Below are 16,812 nucleotides of genomic sequence, written 5' to 3' on the forward strand. Positions count from 1 at the left end.
TGCATCATTGTCTGTGGTTACTTCTGCACGTGGGAGATAGTCAGGGAGTAGTCAGTGCTTGCTTCTGCACATGGCAAATAGTCAGGGAATAGTTAGTGCTTGCTTCTTCAGATGGTAGATAGTCAGGGAGTAGTCAGTGCATGCTTCTGCACATGGCAGATAGTCAGGGAGTAGTCAGTGCTTGCTTCTGCACATGGCAGATAGTCAGGGAGTAGTTAGTGCTTGCTTCTTCAGATGGCAGATAGTCAGGGAGTAGTCAGTGCATGCTTCTGCACATGGCAGATAGTCAGGGAGTAGTCAGTGCTTGCTTCTGCACATGGCAGATAGTCAGGGAGTAGTAAGTGCTTCTTCAGGTGGTAGATAGTCAGGGAGTGGTCAGTGCATGCTTCTGCACATGGCAGATAGTCAGGGAGTTGTCAGTGCTTGCTTCTGCACATGGCAGATAGTCGGGGAGTAGTCTGTTGGTGCTTCTGCATCTGGCAGATAGTCGGGGAGTGTTATGGTTTATAGATTGTTAATCAGACACAGTACATGTGTCTGAAGGTTAGAAACGGAGGATTATTTTGTGAAAGCAAGTGCATTCAAAAGTCCTGCAACTTGCTGTGCCAAATGGCGCCCCTTGGCTGTGCCGGGAAGCACTGATTGTGGGTTCCTATTCCAGACCCACCCTTTTATGAGGAATGGTTTGTCAGACCGTTATAAGTTTCGTGAGTTTCATTAGGCACCAACATATTAGAATCCGGTATCCTGTAGTACAACTTTCATACAGCTCACAACTCGATTTTTAACGTTTATGACAAATCTATTTATTTACTATAGAGACTGATCATATCCTTTTGTACAAGTGGTTTGTAGAAGGTTACTGTAACAATGAGAAATTCTGACTGACTATTCAAGGACTGCATGACACATGTCCATATATGCAACTGGAAATTGATTAAGAACCACCCATATTTTCATGAATGCGGTCAAGGGCAAAATAAGTTCGGGGGAACTTACCAGAGTGAAGAAAACAAGGGCTTGAAATGGAACAATGACATTGATTCTGAAATGTTAGCATTTTGCAGAAAGACGTTAATATTCACCAAAAACAAAGTGGAAATTACTTTTGTGACACAATAAATACTGAACTGCTTCAAAACTGTATCAACGGAATCCTAGACCATGTTAGATACAAGAACCACAGTTCTCGTCAATACTTGGTGAAACCACCCGGCACCAGAACGACAGCCTCCTCATTCCATGTATCAGACCTTGGACTTGACGTTGAGGTCTACTAGTTCATTCCGCATACAAAGCAGGAACAAGTTCACATAAATTTTGGATTTGACGACCTTAAATGTCCCACAGATGTTCCATTGGATTAACATCTAGACTCCTTGGAAGGATTAAGATCTATCCAAGGAAGTGTCTCCGTGGCATTCTGACGTAGGCATTCCAGAACAGCAAGTGATCTGTGATTATTATCATCATTATTATCATTATGTGAGCATTGTCATCCATGAAGACAAGTCTAGTGGCCAACGCATGATTGTCAAAATGTGAGGTAACTGCCGTCTCGTGGATGGCATGCTGTCCGTCGAGGTCCTTTCAGATTACCCTGCACAGTGATGAATGAAACACATCCCCATACCATTACCGATCTCCACCAAATGGATGGGTTTCCAGAATGTTGTGGGCAGCTATGGCTGTATTTGCCTGCCTCCACACACGTGTACGGCCGTCTCCCATGTTCAACAGAAATCGACTTTCATCAGAAAAATGGACTGTCCGCCATGATGCAATAAGCCAGTTCAGACCTTGATTAGACCAAACAAAGGAGCCGGTTTATGGGCCTGAGTCAACAGTTTGATTGGTCTTCTGGCCTTGTATCGAGCTGTTATCAAACGAGTTCCGATGGTTATAGTTGATATCGCTCTGCCTGGTTGCCACTGTGCCTTTTATAACTCTACTCTTGTCAAATGGACGTCGTCTAACGAGCCTTTATAATATACTGAACCACAAAAGAAATGTCATCATGGATAGATATATGAGAAACCTTATTTGTCCAAACACTGTTAACATATTTTGAGACATAATGAAAAGATGAAACTTGGCAAAACTGATCATCAAGGTTGAAATTAAAGTGTCAAATTTTCTCAAAGTGAAACACAACACTAACCTCTGAGAACATGGCATCACAAGTCAGTATCTCGTGTGTCCGCCGTGTGCATTGATTACTGCCGTGCAACGTCGATATATGGAATGGATGAGGCGGTTGATGAAGGCCATAAGCACTTGAACCCCACACTCTGAAGAACGCCCTACGCAGTTCAGCTGCAGTTGTCGGCCTTGGTCGGACGTCATTCAGCCGTCTTTGAATCTCGTCCAACAGATGCTCAATGTGATTTAAATCGGGACTGAGGACAGGCCACTGCATGGTTCTGATGCCATTCTGCTGGAGGAAGTCTCCTGTTGCTCTCGCAGTGTGGGCACGGGCGTTAACATGCTGAAACTCGTGGTTGCGGCGACGTGCCAAATGGGGTATGGCGTATGGTCTCAAGACTTGAACAATGTACCGAGCTGCTGTGACACCATTGCCTCTCCCGTAACCGATGTTCTGGAAGACAACAGGGCCGACCCTCTGTGCAAGAGCAATTCCACCCTACACGATGATGCTCGGACCACCCCACGAGTCTCTCTCAACAACACAAGCATCCGAATAACGTTCCCCACGGCGTCGCCAGACTCTCTCTCTCTCCCTCTGCCACCTGCTGTCGAGATACAGTAACGGCTCTCGTCTGTGAAGAGGACTCTTCTCCACTGCTGGTGGCGCCAATGTTGGTGCTGTGTTGCCCACTGAAGACGGTCGCGGCGATGACGTGGTGTCGGTGTGGCCTGTGACAGTGGAGGTGTTTGCTCGTCAATCGATGACGCGCGGTGTCCGCACTAATGCGTCGCTGGTGTGTCCCCATGGTCTGTCAAGCAGTTTCCGCAGCAGTAACAAAGCGATCTTAAACATGCTGTCGCACAATCTGATGATCCTGACGTCGGGTGGTGACCCTTGGTCTTCCAATACGTGGTCGGTCATCTGTAGTGTTGGTGGTCTGGTACCGTTGCTGGAGCCTGTATATGGTCCTTACGTTGACTTGGAATGCATTGTCTACTTGCCGGGCGGTTTGTCCAGTTTGCAACCTTCGAAGGGCTTGGTGTCGCTGATTTCTTGTCAATCTTGGCATGTGGTAGCAATTCAATAACAAATGAATGTTATCCGATCTGGGTGGAATTTTACAGGGCAAGAAATGGAGGAACGCATGTGCATTTCAATTTGCACGGAACTCACGTGCATCGGGTTACCATGGCCGTTGCCGTGATGCATTTGGGCGATCGGTTTTATTGTTATCTGCTTTGTTTTTTTATCATCAAATTTCATTTTCCCGGACAAGGTTATGTTAAATATTTCCCAGATATTTAAGTGATAACTTTTCATGCAATGTTACTTTGGGTGACTTTTTTTTGCGGTTCAATATACTATATCTTCTCTCCTGGGTGTCTTGCGAGGCTGACCTGGGCATGGTCTGTCTTTAAGTTCATTTGTTGTTCTTAAAATTACAGTATGGTGACGTCTAATTTCCCTACAAGACATTGCAGTAATTTGCTATCTTAACGCTTTAGACAGTCTACGACGTGCCATGATAATGTTTTGTAATGAGCATGCAGCTGTGTTGAGAAATGTGTACCTGCAAGGTTCACGACCATTATGTGTTTTTAGGTATTTCATGGTTACAGTGCTTCACGTGCAGTATGTGCAACATCAATAAGGTTGACATTGTATTGGCAATGGTATGGGGTGGGAAATAGGTCATACTATCTAATATATTGATACAGCCGACTCATTTTCAAAACTTATCATTCTGTGTCATTTGAAATTGACATCCTCATCCAAATTACCATTGAGGCTTCAACTGAAATATCATTCCGCATGTCATGACTCCACGTGACGTCCCATATCGTGCGTGTGTCCATATATGCAGTCATAGACATAACTGGAACAGTATTTGCATGGCCAACTTGCGTAGTACGTGTGTTCCATACAAGTGTAATTCCCCAAACGCTGAACCCTCACGCATGACCAGAAGCGGGTGTGCGACATGTCCCGGGGGACGGCAGCAGCTTCTGATGGTCATCCAGTCAACTCACGTCAGTCTCTCAGTTCACGCGTATAAATGTGTTGTAGGAAGTGATCTCAAGACACCTGGTTAATAGTATAAGCGTCCAGACCAAGTGTTCCAGCGCGGGGAATCAGTCGCCCGATACACTGCCATGGCTATTGTCACCCATCTGAAGGCCAGCTGGAGAACTCTGGTTGTTGTCGCAACCCCACTAGTTCTATCTCCACTCATCTTCCCTGGGACGACTTCGGTAAGTTCATTGTGTGTTTGTGTGTATATATATAAACAGAGTCCAGATAAAACTCCTTTATACACACAAGATATTTTGCCATTCAACTGATCGACGGGTGTAATGAAAACTTTAACTTACATTGTAGTCCAAGGCGACACATAACAGTAGTATTTGTGGCGTCATAATGCCTATGATGTAACAGTGACAATAGAGGGAGAAGTAAAACGTAGTCCTAGGCGGCAGCCAACTTTATGCTTTTGACGTCATGAAGCATATGACGTCATAGCTATTGATAATAGTGGGAGGCATGAATACATTATGGTGTGAGTGCACAAATACATATTGAGCTACATGGGGAAGTTTTGAAAATTATACTTTTGAATTAAGTTTAGGTTTCAAAAGCCCAATGAACATCTGTTCTTTTTCCATTCATAAATATTTGTCATTAAAGACTTATCATTTAGACCTATTGTTGGAGGCCCCAATGGTCCTACTTTGAGCAACTTAACAGATATATTTCTGAAATCTCTCTTAATCTCCTTACGAGTGAAGCTTTACAAAATTTTAACAAGTTTTCCACTATAGCTGAATCATAATCATTCATTAAATTAACAAAACGTTTGGATCTGCATTTGCTTAAATATCTCAAATCATTAAAATATGGGCATTTCATTTTTATGTGGAATTCATCTTCTAACTCATTTAAATTACAATTCTGACAGATTCCTTTACATTTTTAAACATTTTTCCAACATCTTCCAACATTTATGTAGATTTTTGCACCTCATGTTCTTAAAAGAGCTAAGTATCTTCTATGCATTAAATAATTTATGGAATACACATACGGTTCAGCATTTAATGAAAATTTGTATTTACTGTAACTATCGAATCTTGTACTTTCTCTAGCTAAATGTTGCTTGCCACACTTGGAAAGAAAAATCTCTTAATCTAAGTTTAATCATACTTATTAAATAATCAATATTACCAACACCTTGAGAGAACCAGACTTCTCCAAGACCTATCAAACATAAAGATTCTCTAACATTTGTTACCCAATTTCTCCCTGTCACATTCATCTAAGTGTGATAACATATTTTATCATTTAACTAAAGCATTTATCCATGACATAAGCTTATGACATAAAAACATGTATGTCATACCCCAATGACATAAGTATGCAAATTAGATATGCAAATTAGATAACCGGAAGTGGGACTTTTTTCGCCGGTGCACGTGAGTAGGTGTTTACAAACAACATGGATACCTTTGATGTTGGAGACATTATTTCAATTATTCTGCAAAAGTCTGTTCAAGTATTTTGTTTAAAATAATCCGAGGAACTTTTTTTCTCAGCGAAGGAATATGCCATAAAGGAGTTAAGAGGTTGTTAATTTTGGTTTACACGGCTATGGAGAACATGTATCACTACGCACTATCTATACGTAAGATTTCGACAAGTTGCTGATGTTAATGTTTAATGCAATTATTCCTTAATTGGGAAGCAAAAATGTGAAAATGATAAATAGAATTCATCACTCGTGTTTTTTAATATGGGAAATATCAACCTCGCCCCGTTAATCGGTATTTGCCTCGCCAAAGGCTCGGCAAATACCGATTAACTAAGACTCGGTTGATATTTCCCATATTAAAAAACACTCGTGATGAATCCTCTATATACGACTGTTTTGGTATTCTATCATCTGACGTGTATTAATCTAAGCCAACATTTTTTACATTGCACAAATGAATCAACATATAAGGGGTATCTGCTACATTCTCCCATAGCCATAGCATTTGGAGTTTGTGACGGTAAACCAAGAAATCGTTTACATGCATAATTCTGAATTTTATCAAGTGGATCAAATGTATTGGTGCCCCAAATATTTGCACCGTATAATAAAATAGGCTTATTCTTTACATCAAATATTTTAAAGAATATATCATAAGACAAGCACCCAAGTTCATATAATTATCTTAAAATTTCATAAAGTGCTAGTTTACCTTTTTGACATGTGTATTTCACTGTTTTTATCATATTTATATTAGAGTAAAACATAACACCCAAATATTCATAGTGTTTAACTGTTTCGTCATTTTGGTTATTAAAAGTCAATCGTTCGTTTTCAAATTTCAAAATTCGATTATTCTAAATAACACTATTTTTGTTTTGTCTAAATTAACTGTCCATTTCCATTTGTTACAATACTTATTGAGAGTATTTAGTTGGTTTTGTAAACCTGAATCGTATCTGAAAACGATACAATATCATTTGCAAATAAAAGTATTAACAATTCTTTATATTCAGGAAAAAGCTGTACACCTCTAATGTTTTCATTGTCTAAAGTATGAACGAGTTCGTTTATATACAGGGAAAATAATAAAGGGCTTAAAACACACCCTTGTTTTAAACCTATATGAGATTTAAATATACCTGAAAATCTACGGAATCAAACGCTTTCTTTAAAATCTAGCAAAGCGACGTAGAATCTACCTTTACGTTTAGACAAATGCTTGTCGATTAGAGCCTTCAAATATTAAACCTCCGCCAATATTATCAGAAGTCAAGTAACCTTCGCGAAAGCCAGCTTGTTCCTCCGATATTTTCTTAAAACTATTTGCCGAAATTGTTAATCTATTATTATTGATTCATTAAAGTGATGCCCCTATAGTTATCTGGCTTTGTTTTGTCATTGTGACAGCATTAAACTTTCCATGAGACAGCTTTGCAACAAACTCTCCATCTTCAAATCCTGCCACCACCTCTGGTGGTAGCCTGTTCATCATCAGCAGTGAGGCTGGCAAGTAGCGGGAGTAGTTCGTACGGTTGGTTGCAAACAAGAGGGGCAAGATCTCAGCTTTTATATCCTGGTTCTCGAGACAAAGTCCATTCCTTGTTGTGCTCAAAAAGACCTTCAATGGAAGCATCACTTTCACCAAGAAGTCATCCCAGGGTTTGAAAGTTGGTGATGTGGACCTGTCGTGGTCTCGAAGAGCTGAATGAGTGTAGATAGCCTGGTTGTGATGATGGCTGTGATCTATGTGATGACATCAGCCATCGGTTCTTGATAACAAGTGCTCGATGGAAATCTTTTCTCGATAATATGTGTTCTACGCTGCCTTCGTGTATAAGCTGTTTCAAGCCAGCATCCCAATACAGGTAACCAATTGCTGAAAAGACTGACATCAATAGGTGCATCCCGCCTTCACATGGTATGACACCTCTTATGTCATCTGGTTTGGACCAAGCTATTTCATAGGCCTTGGTGAGCAGTCCCATATCAAAGTACACTGGTATGTAGTGCTGACCTAGGGAATTGATGGCTTCCTTTGTTCTCCTAGGTGTTGTGTACACAGTGAATAGATCAGTTGGTGGTTATTGGGACAGTGTTGAATGCCATAGTTAAAACTACAGGTGAGCTCTCTGCCTGCATTCAAACTTGGAACAGACCCCAAGAAGGAAAAGTATTTTGTGGCTTCTTTGCTAAAGACACTTTGAGCCTATTACAACGTAAATTGTAATAAAAAGGTAAATTGTAATACTTGCGGCAACTTGTAATAATTTTGACGTAAATTGTAATAACAACGTAAATTGTAATAATATTTGACGTAAATTGTAATACGCAAATTGTAATAAAAATTGACGTAAATTGTAATAATCTCTACTTGCGGTAAAATGTAATAAATTCTTACGTAAATTGTAATAACCTTACTACCGTAGTGTCCAAGACGCCAATTGACTAGAAATGATCTTTGTCAGTTGAGCTTGCGTTTCACATGTACAATTCGAAAAATTCTGTGTATGATGACAAACGTACAAAACTGTTAAGTTAGGGATGGTTGGTATAGGCTTTATCGTACAATCGTCATTAAAGGGTGGTGTCAACATCGATAAATTTAAATGACTGAAAGATCCATCCCCGGGTTCAAAATGATGGGTTACACAACCGTATTTTCGACAAATAACTTAATTGGGACATATTGTTCCATACTCTTATAAGGCTATTCAAGATGTTTTTTGCATGACTTGCTTCAACAGTACGTTCACCAGTTCGACACGACTGAACGAGTGATGACGAAGGGTACAAACACAGGCTGGTCAACCAGTGTGTCGATTTGCTGTGGAAACGCTATACGAGTTGATAAGGAGTACATGATCCTTTTCTTGAAACAAACGAGGGAATTTAATCATATTTATACAATTCATTTTATTTTGACGAAGAATTCAAATACTACAAATGAGTTGACAGATCCCGTGCATACACAAATAACATCCGGTATCTTCGGATAACTCTTGTACAGTTTCAAAGAGTAGACGAATTATTATAAGTTTCTTGCAATCAATTGCTGAAATATATCTGCTTGTATCCAAATAGAAAGGAATTGAAAATTTATAATGAAAATATGTTTGTCACTAAAGTAAATTTTCTCTTTGACCTTGAAACGTACTTGAAGATCATTAAACTCGACAATCGTTGGTGGATTGCGCCAAGAAACCTTGATACTAATTATATACGTACAATAATCCCCTGAAAACATAACCTCCTCTGAAAGATTAAGAGGATTAAAGTAATTTGGGCTAACATCAAGCACTGCAATAACATACTCTCTTAAAATTCCAATGAAATGACTGGTGACTTACCAAAAAGTCAAATTATATAACTAGTTCTAATTGCCTACCCATATCACTTTTTTTCTGAAATTGAGTTAAAACTTCTAAATTTGAGACTGCAATATATGTCTTCAGAGGGTATTTCATACACTGTAACAACTGTTTAACCCCCTTTCAAATTTGGTTTCATGCTGAATCGCTCTTTTCAACTACTGCTAACACACTTTAAATGCAAGGAAAGCATCCCAAACATATATTTTTATATATAAATACATTGTGTTGATAACCACGTACTTAACCTAAAGAAAAAACACTCAAGTGAGTTTATATATACTCTTCAAAAAAAGAAACTTGACACTGACTTTCCAAATGTTATATAAAGCGATTGTTTCAAAATAGGACACAGAAACCATAATTGAAACACTGTTTGAAGATCAATGTACACAATGTTCAAAATATTAATCGTGTCACCTAGACAGACACACGTACACGATACAGTTAATGTCACATGGGTACAGAAAATGTCAGTATCGGTTGTTCCCACCACGTGCATCAATCACCGCTTGACACCGACGACCAATAGATGCAATCAAGTTGTCAATAACACGCTGTTGGATGTGCTGCCATTCATGCTGAAGTGCATCAAGAAGCGCCGGAAGTGTTTGGGGCGGTGGATTCCTTCTGCGAACGCGTCGATCCAATTCGTCCCACAGATGCTCAATCGAGGACAAATCTGGTGACAGGGCTGGTCAAGGTAATGTCTGGATGTTGTTGTGCTGTAAGATGTCCTGACAAACACGTGCAATATGCGGTCGAGCGTTGTCCTGCTGGAACTGTCCGCCATGAACGTTGACGTGAGGAAGAACGTAAGGCTGTAGGATCAAGAATCTGTAACGCACACCTGTCAATGCACCTGCCACGTGCACGAGAGGCGTCCTACCACCGTGATGAATTCCGGCCCATACCATGACACTCCCGCCGCCAAATGGGACAATCTGCTGCACACAGTTGGGGGCGTAACGTTCACCCCGACGTCTGTAGACACATGCGCGCCCATCAGCGCGTGTGAGTAGGAAACGGGACTCGTCAGTAAACAGTACATTTCTCCACCTTGCACGTGCCCATCTAACCCTCTGTTGGCACCAAAGCAGACGGTCCGCCAGATGACCTGGGGTCAATACATGACGTCGAACAGGTCTTCATGCAAAAGGTCCAGCCTCCCTCAGTCTGTTGCGTACCGTTTGATCTGATATTCTGCGTACCCCAGGAATCTGTGTGGTTGTAGACGTGGCTGTGGTAGTGCGGTCTCGGAGGTGTCACAGCTGGATGTATCGATCTTGTGCTTGGGTTGTCACCCTTGGTCTTCCTGACCTTGGTCTGTCGTCAACTCTGTTAGTGTTGTTGTATCGGGTCCACAGTGCAGAGATTGTCTGTCTGGATACGCCAAAGTGCCTGGCCACTTCTTGCTGAGTTGCTCCAGCTTGTAATCTCCGAATGGCATTGTTCCGTTGAGCTGCAGTTAGCCTTGGCATTCTGTCACCGCCTCTACTGCTGTTATAAGGACTCGTCTGTATGAACAGCCGTTGTGGATTTTTATACCAATTCAGCAGGGGGGCCTACATGCCTAAATGCAGGATCCTGTGCTGCACGTTTTTACAGGCGGTTGCGTTTGGATGAAGCTGTAAAATTGATCCCCAAACGCTACGTATATGTGCTTTGCATGTGTTTTCGCGAATTATAGACACATCATCTTTCTGTTTGACTTATTTGGTTCTCATTTAATGTAATTATTTTAGATATTTGGCAAAAAGTGGTTTTACATCTATGTCAAGTTTCTGTTTTTGAAGAGCATATATACAAAAATGTTCGATATATCAAGTTTCAAAAAGTTCTATCACCCCACACTAAGTCATATTTAATGACGATTGTACGATAAATGCTGTACCCAACTTCCCTAAACAGTTTTGTACCTTTGTATATATATATGTAATCCAACTGTTCGGAGTATAGTTAAACATTATATATATCGAGCTATATTCGTACCGAAAAATTATATATATCGAGCTATATTCGTACCGAAAAATTATATGTATAATTTCTCGGTACGAATATAGCTCCAGATACTTTTGTCATGCAGTGAGAAAACATGCATGTTTGACACACACAGTTATTATATTTGTGAACAGTAATCCTTATACAACTATTGATATGTAAAGGGACCTTGAAAAGTAATGATACCAATGATATAGAGCTCACATTTACTGTCATTACATACATACATACATACATACATACATACATACATACATACATACATACATACATACATACATACATACATACATACATACATATGTGTTTGTGTGTGTGTGTGTATGTGTGAATGTATGTGTGTGTATGTGCGTGTGCGAGCGTGTGCGTAGTGTCACTCATCTTTCACTTGGAACTATATGTAGAAGTGCAGTCATAGATATGATACCAATGACATATAGAGGTCGTATTTACTGGCATACATACATACACACACACACACGCACGGACGCACGCACGCACGCACGCACGCACGCACGCACGCGCGCGCGCACACACACACACACACAAACACATACATACATACACACACACACACACACACACACACACACACACACACACATACATACATACATACATGCATAAACACACACAAACACACATACATACATATCTATGTGTGTATGTGTTTGTATGTATGTGTGTGTATGATAGATAGATCATCTTTATTTCCTCCAGTTGATGAAGATACATTGATATGAGATATAAATGTATATATATAACAGCTGATATATTGTATGTACAGACAGTTTCACATCGTTATCAAATAATGTTTCTTAGTAGGTTTTTCCACATTTTAACAGTTTTACATACACGAAGCATGATATTTGCCCATAGATTGTAATTCAATTGCCATAGTACTTTCTGTTGGCAAACCGCCAAGTAAAAAGGACAGAAAGGTATCGTCATCATCGTTCCAGATACTAGAAAAAGTTGTCACATCTAGTAAATCAATAATAGACTCAACAAGAATATTTCTTTGTTGTTGAGTCTTTTTACAATACATAAACACATGTTTGATAATATCAAAAGCAAATGTGCCGCATAAACATTCATCAGATTGTATACTGTAGGTGCTAAGGCATAATAAATATGCTAAATCATAGAAGTGTTCCGGCCTTTCAGTTGTTAGTAACCAAAGTCTGTGTACCTTAGGTGGTCGTATAAGAGAGTATCGTTTTAGGTTTTCTCTTGAATGAATCTCTGCATGAATTATGTTATGGTCACATACGCTTATTTGTTCTTTAACTCGACTCGCCCATGCATGTTTTGAGGGGAAATGAGAATAAATGGTATATGTGTTTATGTCATTATTGAGTTCATACCTGTTTACAAGTGAAAGCATGTGGTACACGGGTGACATTTTACATTTATCATCTTTTTCTTTAATTGTATCGAGTTCAAACTGAACAAGTCTGTGCTGAAATAGTCTTTTAAATGCAAAGTTAATGTCACTATTACATAGTCTTCCCAGAAATAAGAGAGCTCGTTGATCAATGTACGCCTGGAGAGAAATTAAACCCAGACAATCTCTGGTGACGACGGAAGGAGTGCGTCTAGACAGTCCTTGAATCTTTTTACAAAAATAACGTTGAATAATTTCAAGCATTTCGTATTCCTTCGGTGACAGTTTACCCCATACACTACAAGCAAATAGTCCACATGGTAAAATAGGATTTAAGCCACCAAAGTATAGTCCATGATTATAATTTATATTGACTAACATTCTGAGTTTTTCACATATTAGATGGGTACGTTCTAAGGTTTTCTTTGATGTACTTAGAAGCAATCCAGCATAAGTTACATTTTCCTTTTTAGGAAGTACTTGTGAACCAATGTAGACACATTGAGAGACAGATTTGCGAATATTCCCAAACAGTAGAAATGCACTTTTACTGGCATTATATTTCAAATGCCATCTATTAGCATAGGTGTATATATTATTCAGTAGACATTGCAGTCCGTCAGAGGAGCTGCTCAACAGCGTAGTATTGTCTGCTAATAGGATGCCGGGTGTATTACCCCATGGAAGGCACAAGCCACGCCCTAAATCATCAAGTGAATACAGCAAGTCGTTAATATATAGAGTAAAAAAACATGCCGATAAAACGCGACCTTGACCAACACCTTGCTTAACATGAAACACATTTGAGGTAAAACCTCCAATGCTTACACATGACTGCTTTTCTCCTGTATGCACTAGTATTAGAGACAGGTATATGCAGTTGTACATTTACATAATTCGGTTTCATAACGAGGTTCTTACGCATAGGAATATAAAAACAAAATAACCTCTGGTAAAAGTGAATCTCGGCCGTGCTGTCTCAGAGGGTCATCAGCACGCATTATACCTCGCTTAATTCTATACATCAGTGTCATCTACCTCCGATATCCGAAAGGACATCTACCTTAAACATTAACAGTCAACAAACTATCCAGTATATTTCTTTGGTATGTATTTCGTTTCTAGGTGTCCAAGTGTGGCTTTTCTCTGGTACTGATGGGCGTGTTCTGGTTGACGGAGGCACTTCCTCTGCCGGTCACGGCTCTTCTTCCGGTTCTACTTTTTCCACTGTTGGGCATAGTTCCTTCTAAAGACGTGTCACGGTTTTACATGACGGTATATTTGATGTATTTGTATGAACTAAATCAAAATGTCTTTCTATGAACGTCGTAATCCTGGCAAAGTTATCCCTTAAACCTTTTTCTACATGTGTAAAAGTAATGTCATGGTAAGTCAAATGATATGAATCCTCGTGGCAGTGAGTAAGACAAAGATTCACCTAATTCAAGATGATGTTTACAGGATATAAACGTTCTGCTAATGGGAGGTTTGTGTGTTGCCATGGCTATAGAAGAATGCAACCTGCACAAGCGCTTTGCCTTGAGATTGTTATTGTTCCTCGGAGTACAACCACGACGGTAGGTTTTACATTGTAGAGACTGTCATATAACCTGCTGTCATTAACACTTGTTGTCATATAACTTGCTGTCATTAACACCTGTCATATAACTTGCTGTCATTAACACTTGTCATATAACTTGCTGTCATTAACACTTGTCATATAACTTGCTGTCATTAACACTTGTCATATAACTTGCTGTCATTAACACTTGTCATATAACTTGCTGTCATTAACACTTGTCATATAACTTGCTGTCATTAACACTTGTCATATAACTTGCTGTCATTAACACTTGTCATATAACTTGCTGTCATTAACACTTGTCATATAACCTGCTGTCATTAACACTTGTTGTCATATAACCTGCTGTCATTAACACTTGTCATATAACTTGCTGTCATTAACACTTGTTGTCATATAACCTGCTGTCATTAACACTTGTCATATAACCTGCTGTCATTAACACTTGTTGTTGTACAAACTTGCTGTCATTAACACTTGTCATATAACTTGCTGTCATTAACACTTGTTGTCATGCAAACATGCTGTCATTAACACTTGTCATATAACTTGCTGTCATTAACACTTGTTGTCATGCAAACATGCTGTCATTAACACTTGTTGTCATGCAAACATACTGTCATTAACACTTGTTGTCATATAACTTGCTGTCATTAACACTTGTTGTCATGCAAACATGCTGTCATTAACACTTGTCATACAAACTTACTGTCATTAACACTTGTCATACAAACTTACTGTCATTAACACTTGTCATGCAAACTTGCTGTCATTAACACTTGTTGTCATGCAAACATGCTGTCATTAACACTTGTCATACAAACTTACTGTCATTAACACTTGTTGTTGTACAAGCTTGCTGTCATTAACACTTGTCATACAAACTTGCTGTCATTAACACTTGTTGTCATGCAAACATGCTGTCATTAACACTTGTCATACAAACTTGCTGTCATTAACACTTGTTGTCATGCAAACATGCTGTCATTAACACTTGTCATACAAACTTGCTGTCATTAACACTTGTTGTCATGCAAACATGCTGTCATTAACACTTGTCATACAAACTTACTGTCATTAACACTTGTTGTTGTACAAGCTTGCTGTCATTAACACTTGTTGTCATGCAAACATACTGTCATTAACACTTGTCATACAAACTTACTGTCATTAACACTTGTCATACAAACTTACTGTCATTAACACTTGTCATACAAACTTGCTGTCATTAACACTTGTTGTTGTACAAGCTTGCTGTCATTAACACTTGTCATACAAACTTACTGTCATTAACACTTGTCATACAAACTTACTGTCATTAACACTTGTCATGCAAACTTGCTGTCATTAACACTTATTGTCATATAACTTGCTGTCATTAACACTTGTTGTCATATAACTTGCTGTCATTAACACTTGTCATACAAACTTACTGTCATTAACACTTGTCATGCAAACTTGCTGTCATTAACACTTGTCATGCAAACTTACTGTCATTAACACTTGTCATACAAACTTGCTGTCATTAACACTTGTCATACAAACTTACTGTCATTAACACTTGTCATACAAACTTGCTGTCATTAACACTTGTTGTTGTACAAGCTTGCTGTCATTAACACTTGTCATACAAACTTACTGTCATTAACACTTGTCATACAAACTTACTGTCATTAACACTTGTCATACAAACTTGCTGTCATTAACACTTGTTGTTGTACAAGCTTGCTGTCATTAACACTTGTCATACAAACTTACTGTCATTAACACTTGTCATACAAACTTACTGTCATTAACACTTGTCATACAAACTTGCTGTCATTAACACTTGTTGTCATGCAAACATGCTGTCATTAACACTTGTCATACAAACTTACTGTCATTAACACTTGTCATACAAACTTACTGTCATTAACACTTGTCATACAAACTTACTGTCATTAACACTTGTCATGCAAACTTGCTGTCATTAACACTTGTCATGCAAACTTACTGTCATTAACACTTGTCATACAAACTTGCTGTCATTAACACTTGTCATACAAACTTACTGTCATTAACACTTGTCATACAAACTTGCTGTCATTAACACTTGTTGTTGTACAAGCTTGCTGTCATTAACACTTGTCATACAAACTTACTGTCATTAACACTTGTCATACAAACTTACTGTCATTAACACTTGTCATACAAACTTGCTGTCATTAACACTTGTTGTTGTACAAGCTTGCTGTCATTAACACTTGTCATACAAACTTACTGTCATTAACACTTGTCATACAAACTTACTGTCATTAACACTTGTCATACAAACTTGCTGTCATTAACACTTGTTGTCATGCAAACATGCTGTCATTAACACTTGTCATACAAACTTACTGTCATTAACACTTGTCATACAAACTTACTGTCATTAACACTTGTCATGCAAACTTGCTGTCATTAACACTTGTTGTTGTACAAGCTTGCTGTCATTAACACTTGTTGTCATACAACCTTGCTGTCATTAACACTTGTTGTCATGCAAACATACTGTCATTAACACTTATTTCAATACAAACTTACTGTCATTAACACTTGTTATGCAAACCTGCTGTCATTAACACTTATTGTCATACAAACATACTGTCATTAACACTTGTTGTCATACAAACCTGCTGTCATTAACACTTGCTGTCGTACAAGCTTGCTGTCATTAACACTTATTGTCATACAAACTTACTGTCATCAACACTTGTTGTCCTACAAACTTACTGTCATTAACACTTGTTGTCATACAAACCTGCTGTCATTAACACT

The 16,812-nt window shown here is 38.9% G+C and overlaps 1 protein-coding gene across 1 annotated transcript in view; it reads left to right on the forward strand.

Annotated features, from left to right (window-relative positions):
- The first annotated feature begins 4,134 nt into the window (after positions 1-4,134).
- The window catches only part of LOC124119274 (solute carrier family 13 member 5-like), a 29,223-nt gene continuing 16,545 nt past the window's right edge, over positions 4,135-16,812 (forward strand). Inside the window, exons 1-3 of the mRNA XM_046481731.2 lie at positions 4,135-4,401; positions 13,557-13,706; positions 13,893-14,008. Coding sequence (XP_046337687.2) covers positions 4,303-4,401; positions 13,557-13,706; positions 13,893-14,008 — 365 coding nt within the window. The 5' untranslated portion in view covers positions 4,135-4,302. The remainder of the gene's footprint in view (positions 4,402-13,556; positions 13,707-13,892; positions 14,009-16,812) is intronic.

This window comes from Haliotis rufescens, unplaced genomic scaffold, assembly GCF_023055435.1.
Source record: "Haliotis rufescens isolate VD_foot unplaced genomic scaffold, xgHalRufe1.0.p SCAF_15, whole genome shotgun sequence".
NCBI classification, from domain to species: Eukaryota; Metazoa; Mollusca; class Gastropoda; order Lepetellida; family Haliotidae; genus Haliotis; species Haliotis rufescens.